This window comes from Rhincodon typus, chromosome 2, assembly GCF_021869965.1.
Source record: "Rhincodon typus isolate 14 chromosome 2, sRhiTyp1.1, whole genome shotgun sequence".
NCBI classification, from domain to species: Eukaryota; Metazoa; Chordata; class Chondrichthyes; order Orectolobiformes; family Rhincodontidae; genus Rhincodon; species Rhincodon typus.
In genome coordinates, this window is record NC_063333.1 from 69,419,610 (window position 1) to 69,431,890 (window position 12,281).

Below are 12,281 nucleotides of genomic sequence, written 5' to 3' on the forward strand. Positions count from 1 at the left end.
AACCTGGTTGAGGACCCTGTCAACTATGGTGCTAGAGAATCCTCGGTTGAGGAAGAAGGTGGACATTTCGGAGGCTCCCTTGTCGAAGTAGGCTTCATCTGAACATATACAACAGAGGCAGAGGAACTGAGAGAATGGGATGGAGTCGCACAGGAAGCAGGGTTTGAGGATGTATAGTCCAGGCAACTGTAGGAGTCAGCGGATTTATAGTGGATAATATTGGCCAGTCTATCCCCAGAAATGGAAACAGAAATGTCAAGGAAGGGAAGGAGTCAGAGATAGACCAGATGAACGTGAGGACAGGGCGGAAATTGGAAGCGAAATCGATGAACTGTGGGAGTGGTGCAACCTTGAGCCAATGGGATGCGACGCTGTGGGAAAGGTCGAGTGTGCACGTGATGTCGCATGGCACTGAGCGTGGATCTCAGGATGTGGTGACAGCAGCTGTCCGTGGAACGTTGAACATCACGGAGATACCTGTGATCCTGGGAGGATTCAAAACATAAGCGATGAAACCTCAGTTGGAATCCACATAGGTGAGTCTGAGCCAGAGGCAGTCACTGAGGATGGGGTTCTGAGGAAGGGTCACCGGACCCGAAACATTAACTGATTTTTTCTTCACAGATGCTGCCAGACCTGCTGAGCTGTTCCAGCAACTTCTGTTTTAGAGTTATCTAGCTATATCATAACCGTGCTTCTGGAAGCAAACTTTACTGGCAAATAAAATCGATTTTCAAATACTGGACACCAGGTCAAATGGCTAAATTCTCGAACGGCTAGAAAAAAAAGCAACAGCAAAATTCTTAAAAAAGAGCAATGGATAAGAAAGTAAGTTACATTTATACAGCAACTTCTGTCATTCAGAAATAGAGTTAACATTACATATAAGGGGCAGTATTTAAAAGAGAAACTGGGGTCTCACCCAATGCCAGGACAGCTGGTAAGTTGCTGCATTGCTTTATTTTGGGAAGGCCCACTCTTTTTAACTGTCAAGCCATCCCAAGGATCAAGGGCTCTTTATTGATAGGTCCAACTCCAAGAGATGCAAGCTAACTGGATGCCAACAGCACTTGTCTACCTTGTGGCAGTGCTAATCAAAGACTGCTGTCAGTATGACCAACCCCCACCTCTCGACCCCGAGTAAAGCATCACGACCCAAGAAGAGGTAAATGACAGGAAGGGGAAGGTCGCAGTTAGAGGTTCCTTGGTGCAGTCAAAGGAAAAGGGTGTTTTCAGCTTCTCCAAAATCACTAAAATAGCAGCCTATGGGCAAGTGGTAAAGAGGTGAAGAAATCAGTAGACAGAAAATAATCAAAGATAACTGTAATCAAGAAATAAGAAATTTAAAGTTTAAAACCTGAAGCCAATGATTTCTTCTTAAAGGTACTATGTTTCGCTGAACAGAGCTGAACTCATAATAAAATGATCCTTGCCCTGCCACTGGGCTTATTCTCAACAGAGATGATTTAAAACTAATTCAACAGCAAAATACACTCAATGTAGAATTTTGTTTGAATTTAACATTCTCTACCATCATAATAAGATGTCTGGTAGTTATTTCATTTGATCTTTTTTACATGTGCGCTCTTTGAGGTATTTATTCACAGCCATCTGATAAACAATAAAATCACTCACTAAAAGTTACCCTGGTTTTGCAATCCTTATGTTGTTAATTCCAACTTTCTTCTGATCCTAAATGCCATTTCCTTTTTCTTCTTGCCCTTATAATAATGTCATGCAAATAAGTTCACGCTGAAACATCTAAGGGCAAAGCTAAGAAATAGTAGACACAGACCCTGCTACAGCAAGGTCTGGCTATAGGAAATCACAAAACAATTCAGGGTCACACTCACAGTTCAGTTAGAGAAGAATTAATGCCGCAGAGCCATACTCCACTGGTTGGAGTCTGCAAAGGCATACAAAGCTATTTTTTAAATTTACTGTAGAAATGAATATTGTTGAACCCAATAACATAAGACAAGTACAAAGACCTTTCATAGTGTCACCTATGTGCAGAACAAGGATGACAGGTAAATATTGACAACTTAGTCACGGAAAATTCATGTGGAAGCTAGCACTGGGTTTTCCAATAAGTAATCATTTGAATGTTGTGATCCACTTAGCCACTTTACTATATAATAGGGAGGACTGAAAATTGTTCCTAACACTAATCATAAATTACTGACAAAAGCAAAGGAACATTTCCATCTACAGTAAAACTCTTTACACATTAAATTCAACTTGCGTATTAAAAGTAGTCTGTTTACTTAACAATCTAATATTTGTTATTGCAGTACGTTTTTAGTATCGCTCCAAAATCTTTTGCACCATACCTTACAGGCTGAAGCCACCACAGTCGAGGCATTATTACAGGCAACACAGAATATCTCATAACCATGTCCGTATCTAATGGAGAGAAATAACAAAGTTGAGCACCTTTTAAAGGAGACATGATGCAAAACTGCAGCTCATTTGTAGTTATGTACTCAGAAAGAAGTAGTGATGTTAGTATTTCTCTCTCCCTTCATTGTTAAGGAAACAAAATTATGCAGTATGTATAACTAGTGGTAGTAAATAGTTTCAGAGCAAAATACATACAATGCATCCTCATTTTTTTGGTGACAGCAAGAATTGCAGATGCTGGAGTCAGAGTCAATACAGTGTGGAACTGGAGGAACACAGCAGGCCAGGCAGCATCAGAGGAGTAGGCAAGTCGACGTTTCGGGTTTACACCCTTCATCAATCCTCCGGCTCCACACTGACTCATTTTTGTGGTTCCTGGTGATCTCTACCATCAATGCACAGATGTAAATGAAGAACAACTAGCCAATTAAATGAGAAAAAAAAAACTTTGGGCTTCACTTACATCTGTAAGCATATGTTTATATCCATTTCCATTGGCCTACAGTGTGCAAATACAGTTTTTGTTCAGAAGCCTGTGAGAAACAAATTTACAGATTTCATTTCCTAAAGTTAGGGCATGACTTCCCAGATACCAAGAGCCCTCAAGTGCCTTAACCATAAAAGGCACACAGATACGTATTAGCAGGATGTGATGGAGCAATTGTGCTTCAATGTCTGGCAAAATCTCTTTTCTCCCTCAATCCATTCTTTCCCCAGTGCTAACAAGATAAACTTTTACTTTCCACATTGAGGAAGTTTTCTTCTTGCACCTGACCAAAGTAGAATTTTAATCAAATCCCCTCACCTTAGAAATAAGTGGATGCATGCAGTAATAACCAAGTAGGAAATCAAGATAACTGGCTACTTTTTAAAAAAATATGTATTAGGTTGCAAATATTGTAACTTGCAATAAGAGTTGAAAGATGAACTGTAGGGGAGAAGCCCCTGATAAAACAAGAAGAAACTGAGAGAAAGCATCAACTTATTGGCACTACAAAATCAAATTACCTTCCACATTAAATACTTGACAATATTCAGGTACAACAATATAATGAGAGAAATTCGGGACTCTATTCCCTGCATTTAAATATTCTATAATTAACTTTACAAACAAAACACAAGTTTCGTTCTGCCGCAAGAAGAAGGTCTAAACTGCTGTGCTCATTGCACTCACTATCACACAGTACATTCACCTACAGTAACCCTGGCATAGGGCATTACAAGCTATCAGTAATAGATGACACTGCTAAAGGATTAAATAGCTCCACAACATTTTAGGAACATTGCTTTGGACCATCACTTTATAAGCTAACTTAAATGTTAATAATGAAATTATTTTATTTCTTTCTAAAATTCACAAAAGCTAGTAGAGTACACGAAACACAGTAAGGATAAAATGGACTAATGCATACAAAAATGAATTATGTCCTGGGCCGATATTAGATCGAGTGCTGTTGAGCTAATTTGATTACGGTATTTAGATCAGTGGACGATTCAGCTATCTTATCAATTGTTCAGGCTGGTTGGAGCCCTTATGTCAAACATCACATGTTTTAATGTGATCAGGCCAAATTACAGCGGTCTTGTAAATAGCTTATTTTGTTAAAAAAAATCTTATTAATTAGTTGATGAATGAATTTGTGCTGCAAGTAAAATTATTCAATTAATAGTGCACAAAACAGTTAACAGAAAATAGAGCCAGGAATAGAGAAGGATGTACAAGGAGATATTTTAAAACAATATTTGAAATAAACTATTGTATTTCTATTTGCAACTTCTGAAGTAAAGCTTTTCCACAAAAGAACAGTGTTATTACTGTAAGTAAAAACAAAATGCCGAAGAAACACTGCACTTGCGGCAGCACATGTGGAGAGAGAAACAGAGTTAATGTTTTGAGTCCAGTGACCGTTGGTCAGAATATATACTCCAGCACTTTGTTTCACTTTTCCAGCATCTGCAATTCTGCTTCATATCATTGTTGCAAATGCTCCTTTTCACATCATGATATGCAAGTTGAAATTACTTTAAAAAGAAGCCAGTCAGGGTCATGAGAAGACTTGAAACTTAGAGCAGAGAGCACTAAATCTCTGAAGTGTGGAGAGAGGCATCTTCAGTGGCAACTAATTCCTCACTCCCACCACCAAGTACGCCCACCAAATCAAACTCCAATCAATCATTTAAGTCCCATACGAAAGGCTCTTTGGCTCATCACGAGCCTTAACAGTTTACTTCTGCCTGGCCAAAAGCTAAAGGTCAATCAGTGGATGGCAGCTAGAGAGCATTAATGGAGGTTCAGGCAGTGCAGCCCTAAGAGGCTTCACTGGCAATACTGCTTTTTCACAGGGTCAGGGAAGCTCAAAGGCAAAGGTTCTCAATGGCCACTCTCCTGCTCCTTCCATTATGTCCACATTTAGCCTCAGACTGGGGTGAACAGAAGCATTTTCCACCAACCTGACAGGAAGGCCACACTGGTTTTTCCTGTTGGGAAGGCAGCCAAGGAGCATATAATGGGGCCATTACAGGGTTGAGCTCATTCAGTGACAACTAACTGAGCCCTTATGGACTTTAATTGTAGCAGATCAGAGGGATTATACATTACCAGAACTTGATTGTTGGGGTTGCAGGATGGAGGCAGGTATCTTGGTACCAACCCACTGATTATTTGTTCTTCCTGCCCTCTGTCCTGCCACCTCTTGGCAGGAGAAATTCTGCCTTCAAACTATGTTTCCACGTTATGGCCAGTTGTGAAAAGGAGAGCATGAGAATATGGCAATTAGTAAGACCAAATTTGTTTCGTTTCTCACACAGTACAAGTACAGAACATCAAGTTTGGAACAGCAAAAGTGGTCACAGGTATGTGCTGTTTTACTAAGCATAGCCTGTCCATATTCATGTCCAATTTAGTTCATTTTGTTAATCTTTAACAATTGCCTTCTGTTGAGTCCATACAACAGTGATAAGAGAAAAATGTTCAGTAGGTGTCATCTTTTTGATTTATGTGCAAAGGAGCATTATAAATCTCCATATTCTGAGACATTAAGCTTAATTACTGTTGATTTTATATTTTAAGGAATAGTATCTACAGAATTATTACATTACATATATTTTTACGGCACTGCCAAAGGTAAAATAGGAGAAGCTCATGTCATGTCTTAACTTGATCCAGTTCTGTCCATCTAGCAGGCTAATAATCTAACTGATCCAAGGTTTACTCATTTTTCACAAGCATTTTTCTTTCTTCAGATAGGAGGCCCATGTTTATCTTCCAATTTTAAAAAATGCACGCTTTACAGATCATTTAAAACATAAGGCGTAATTTATGCATCCACAGTCAGCAGAGAAACTATCTTACTAGCAATGTCAATTGGAAATACAGATATTATTTGGAATAATTGTCAGATCAATATTTAACTCATAGATTCTCATTTCAAAATTGACAAAATACATGGAAAACATAGGACAAAGTGGCCAGAATGATTTCTTGGAAAATCTTGGAAATCTGTCACTCATCGTTTTTACTTTGTTCAGCTTTAGACCATAACTTCACTATTTTCATCAGTTATTCCCAAATTCTCATGTTCCATCTCGCACAATTCAACTCATCCATCATATGGTTCTCTCCAGTCACAACTGGGCTCACCAAACTTCAGAAAACTAAAATCTTCACCTTCATCTAAAAATCCCTTCAGTATCATTCCACCCTGTTTCGTACAACTCTGCTAGACCTTCTGCTTGCAACTCCACTGCTAATATTTTGGTTGCCTGTTTATCATTAATCACAGAAAGTTGCACAACCTCATTCCCCATACTGCAGAACTCTGTCACCTATTCTGACTGTTTCATAGTTTCAATTCCCACTAGTGGAGTGCTTTGACTAAAAGCACTCCATAAATAGAAGTTGGTTTATTCCTCCCGACATAAATTCAAATTTCCAACAATAATAAGCCACTGCTTAATCAGCCATTCAATTCAGCCCATCACTTCCATTCAGTAATGACTTGTGATCTTGGCAACTTACCGAACCACTATGCGCTAACTTATCTGTTAAGACTTACTTCAGATTATTTAATAATGGCAGAAACTTATATTGATCTTAACTATTCCACCAAGTACTTTGTAGGCTTATATTTTTGAATATGGCTTTTGATCTGAACGATGCAGGTTAATTAGACAGCTAAAGACTGAAAATGTTTCCACTCATGATTGTCCTTGGAGGACTGGGAAGACATTAACTCATTTGATTATTTCTGTTTAATAGATAGCTTTAGGGAGGCGTGATGCTGTATGTGCAACCTCAGATAATATAACAGAAGAGAGAACAGGAAGGTATGAGGCAAAGAACGTAATTGAGAGCTTCCACTGTACCAGGGCAGAGAGGAATAAAGGTGTTTTTCAAAAAAGTCAATTATGATACAACATACTCGGAGCGTACAGCATACACACATTGCCATAAGGGTATATAAAACTTATCACCTCAAAACTTTGTATAATGTTACTAGACTATATTTCTCATCAACTGACTATGCAATAAATATGTTTGCACTTTATACATCATACTCTATTCTTGTAGCATCTTTCGTAACAGTAATACTATATATATACTTTGCATAAAGCTCCCTCTAGGGTTTTTATTGCAGCAACTGAAACTACTGTAAAGAAACCTAATATTGCTTTCAGTTGACTGCACAGAATTATACAAAACTGTAAATGCACTTAAGTTTAAGCATATAAAAACTTTTTGGGCAGCATGAGGATGTGATAAAGTGTCATATAAATGTAAGTTTTTTTTTAAATGTCTATATTGTTCGCTTTCTTCACTGAGCTCAGGGAAAATCATCTGTATGCATTTATTTAAACTGCAAACATACAGTTCGTTTAAAACAAGGCAGTCCAGAGGATTGCTTGAAAATTCGTTAAATTCAAATTATTACACACAATATAAAACCTAAGGTTACTAAGCCTGTTACTTAAGATGAACTTCCACTCAACCTGAACTTGTGTGGCTATTTTATGTTGCTACAATGTTGAAACTATTTGCAGTAACACAAGTTTCCTAATGTCAGTTAGGATTAACACTTATATTTACATATTGGCATTCCATATATGTTTCTGTCTCTGTGACTACTTTCAAGAAAATTAATCAAGAGCAAATTTAAATGCCTCTAAGTTAACAATGTGCACCTTTGCCAAAACCTAAAGCAATCTTGTCACAACTTGGCTCATATTTTAATAAGGCAAGACTTTGCCATTAGCTATTTAAACAAAAACTCAACAAATTTAAACCATTTACAAATGAGAGTACAAACTAGAATAACAGATGGGGATTGCATTTAGGGCATGTTTCCAGTGAACTTGAATTGAATGTGCAATATGATTATTTTATAAAATCACTTCATGCAGTATTTTTAAAAATAATTTCACACTCAATTAAACCTGAATTAACATGTCCATCATATTCCCTAAGCCCATCAGGTCTCAGGTATTCCTTATGTGATGTTAGAGATGATAACATTTCCTGCCTACAGTTCACAGGTCAAAATTGGTATAACAAGGTGGAGAAACATATATACAGTGGAATCATTAGGAATAGCGCATAATTAGTGTGTTGTAATCACCTCAGATAAGATTAGCACATGACGGTGCTGCAGAAATCTAGTTTGTGCTTCACGTTAGGAATTGAAGTTTTATCTGCAGAAAAATAAAGACAGCTAACAGAGAAACAGAAACAGCACTGAAACAAATGTAATTCAAATAGACTTGGACTTAATTACAGTTAAAAACTAACTTGTATTTTTCTTGCAACATCAGAGTTAATAATGAGAAAAAGTCCATGAATGTTCCATCTCTAAGCTCATAGTGGAGCTTGGTAGTCTCAGAAAACAAATCATGAAACTCCATTAGCGAGAAATATTATTCATATCAGTTGCAAAATCAAAGACTTTTGATGAAGGTAAAACAAATCATTTGATTTTCTGTTTGAATCAGCTACAAATCATGCGATATTGCTACAGAGATAGTAATTCACTGAGTAGCCTTAGTATTAAGTTCTTCTACAAAGAGTCAGTTAGCTCCAATTGGTTGGACAGCTATTTTGTGATGCAGAGTGACGACACGTAGGTAGGTTCAATTCCCATACCCCTAAAGTTATCATAAAGGTTCTACCATCTGACTGAAGGGATTGCCTGTTGATTTGACTGAGGATGCCTCCCTTTTGACTTTCAGACATGGCTGCTGCCTGAAGCATATGCAGATCTTAAATTGGGTCACGAGGTCACCAAGGTCAAAGGCAGGCAGCAGGGTAGGTGACATTATTCAACTAATCCATATTTACCAGGAAAGAATCGAAACCGCTCAGGTGGCATGTCAAGACCACCATGTCTAAGCAACCAAATAAGTTTAATGGTGCTGTTCCATCCTACTCTCCTATTACCACCACTGTGGTTGTATTCTTAAAATGCTTAAGATTCTAATCCTTTCACACAACTAATTCTCCTCTTTTGCAGGCACCAGCGGCATCCACATAGCCTCTGCCCTAAAAAGATCAGTCTCTTCAGCAATCAGTTCCTCCTCCACCTCCATGTCGGAGGAAGGAGCCACAAATCCCGTATTGGAAAGTTATTTTCTGGCACTCTCCACCAGCTCAGACATGTGCACCTTGGTGAGTATTGTTTCTAGATTACATCAGGATCACATTCTAGTGAGCGCATCACTGGCACTTCTCACCTGCACAGCCCCAGGTAGGAGAGATCCTCATGTATTAATACTTTATGCAAACACAGGTTCATCAGAGATATTGGTAATTTGGATTGAAGGGCAGAGAGTCAACTAATTTTATCAGTACCATGCTGGCTCTGACAGGTTACTTCTGGCTGTTTCCATGGACAGGTCAGCAGCTACAATGGAGAGCCAGCTCCAGCAGAATACTCAGTGACTGCTAGAAGTACTCGCTCAGCTACACTCCACTGCTTTAGCATCTGTGGCAAGATGAGATGATGATGAGGGACCCTGACTTCACTCAAGTGCCCATTCTTCCAAAGACACACAGTGATGCTAGCAGACCCCCAGACAGAGAAAGAACTACACACTAGTAGCCAGACGTTTCCTCTCAGGACACTCCAGGGATGTCCAGCCCCTCCACCGCCAACCTGCCAAGGATCCCGAAACCTAAGGAAGTTGCTTATTACAAAGTTAATGGGAACACAAGATCTAATAGATCTTGCCTCCACTACTGTTCCGTATTTATGGCCACTCATTGGTTACTGAACACTTTTGAGGGCAAAGGTTCATTCTACCAATGTATCCAGAAGAAAACGTACACTTTTTAAAGGATAGGTGATGTCCGATACCCCAGTAACATCCAAATTATGATACATAAAATGCCTTTTCCAACCAGGACCATGTACGATGTGCCGACTTTGGAAATTTAAACTGTAGTGAAGTTAACTAAACCATTGAGCAGCTATATGAAAAAGCAGATGCTTTGTCTCAGGGAAAAGAGATGAGCAGTGTCATCTTGTACAAATTGAATTCAACATCCTTGACATATTTTGAGTTGAGGTTTAAGAGATTCTAGTGGATGCCTGGAATTAGCCAGTCACACAAAAACGAAGAGCTGTTGTCACTTTGGCAGCTCCACTCCTCCAGTGTGCAAGTCCTGCTTCAATAAAAGACACAGTTCTGTTATGGTGCCCCAGGCCATGCTCAGTCTGTGCCTGCACTTGTCATCTGGAGGAAATGGCCTTCCAAACATCCTTTGTATCCTGGGGGCAACATCTGCGATGACTTCTTCAAGAAGAAAATGTTTGACGTTTGCTGGAGGTTGCTACTGCTTCTCGGCTTGCTGACAGTTTTGAAACTTAATTTTTATATAGTTATGACAGCAACTATAGCACATGCCATTGCTGAATCAGTTCAGGATGGATTCAATGAATCTATGTGAGATCATCAGAAATATAATACCTTATCAATATAATTCCTGAGCAGTCCTATCAAACATATATTAGGCTTTAATACAGGCTTTGGAGGCCTCATTGGCGGGCGATGAAATGCATTGCTTCTGCATTGACCTCTGAGATTTTTGAATGCATCGTAAACCTTGGCTGCAAGTACATTGGGATGTTGTGGCTATCTTACCACTCCATCAGTCGTGAAACACAATATTGAATATAAGGACACATGTTCTCACTTATTTATGCTTCTCTTCGAAAGGAAAAGAGATTGCTACCCTTGTGCAGCTATAAGATCTCTGGAACTATCTGGGAATTATTACACAAAGCTTAGTTGGGCTACATTATATTGATCAATTATATTGCCATGATTGCTTGAGAACAATATGCGCAATATGAATTGTTTATCAATGCAGGAGGGTAACATGCGGAGCAATTTGATGAGAAACGTGTGATATTATTGAATCTACGGATACCTCGGAGATGCATTTGTCAGTTGAACAGCCTCAGATTGCCCATTAGTGTGTCCCGCCCTGCACAGAAAACAAAACAAACTTACTCCACTCACAGAGTGTGCAAGGAACCACTTTTCATCCTTATTGAACAGTTGAGATATGGTGGAAGACGGAACATCTACAGTAAGTTTGGGAGCTATAGAGAAATCAGCAGGCTGTCTTTACTGAAAGTAAGTTCAGACTCTGCTCAAGAGTCAAAATTTCCCTTCTATACCCCAACCTTTCATGGACCCTTTTGTGCTACTGTCTCTCTCAATGCCATCACCTTCGAAGATTCTCATGTTCCTAATTAACCTTTTATTTAACAAGCAATATTATCTCATTTCCCCTTCAGCTGTTAGCCTACCACTGAGTCAAGTCCACCATCACAAACTCAGCAATTAAAAAGTGTGGTGCAACAATGACCTCCTCCCGCAACAGTACCCTGTGCCCTCCTATATATATCAGACCCTACATTTACATATAGAGCTGCCCACATTGCACAATGTCCCAGCACAATGGCTCCAATTCTTGCACTCAAGTTCACACTTCTCTCAGCAGAGTTTGGAATGGCCCAAAAATCCACTTTGTGAGTACTGTCCATACCCTCAGAACTGACCAGTGAGGACAGCCGCCGATTTCTCTAAAGCTCCCAAACTTACTTGTAATCCCTGTACATATTAGACCTGGCCAGCAGGACTCATCATAATTCAATCCCTTCATAATAAGGACACATATCCTCAGACTTTGGTCATACCAAACACCTGCCTTACCATGGCTAACTGTCTGGATTAAGACTGTATGATGTACTTGACTGACTGTGAAACACCTATTGGTTGACTGTAGTCCTGCTTGACTGTACTAAGGACTACTCTATTTAGACTTTCAGACATGGTCACTTAGTTGAAGTATATTTTTCTTATTCACTTGTGGGAAGTGGGTATCACTGGCTGGCCAGCATTTGTTTCCTGTCCCTAGTTGCCCTTAAGAAGACAGTGGTGAACTGTCTTCTTGAACCAGTGTAGCCCATGTGCTATTGTAGACCCCATTGCTCCTAGGGAGGGAATTCCAGAATTTCTACCTGGCGACAGTGAAAGAACTGTGTTATATTTCCAAGTCAGGATGGTGACAGGCTTGGAGGGGAGCTTGCAGGTGGTGCTGTTCCCATGTATCTGGTGGTCTTGTCTTTCTAGATGGAAGTGGTCAAGGGTTTGGAAGTGCTAATTAATAGGTGAATTTCTGCACTGCATCTTGTAGACGGTACACACTGCTGCTACTGAGCATTGGTGGTGGAGGGAGTGGATGCTTGTGGATGTGGTGCCAATCAAGCAGGCTGCTTTCTCCTGGATGGCATCAAGCTTCTTGAGTGCTGTTGGAGCTGCGCCCGGTGGGAAGTGGGAAGTATTCCATCACACTCCTAACTTGTGTCTTGCAGTTG

General features: G+C 39.5%; 1 protein-coding gene across 2 annotated transcripts in view; it reads right to left on the reverse strand.

Moving 5' to 3' along the window:
- The window catches only part of elp2 (elongator acetyltransferase complex subunit 2), a 98,284-nt gene that overhangs the window by 38,668 nt on the left and 47,335 nt on the right, over positions 1-12,281 (reverse strand). For both annotated transcript variants that reach the window (XM_048611020.1, XM_048611015.1), the window contains exon 11: positions 2,334-2,406. In XM_048611020.1, the coding sequence (XP_048466977.1) occupies positions 2,334-2,406 (73 nt within the window). The remainder of the gene's footprint in view (positions 1-2,333; positions 2,407-12,281) is intronic.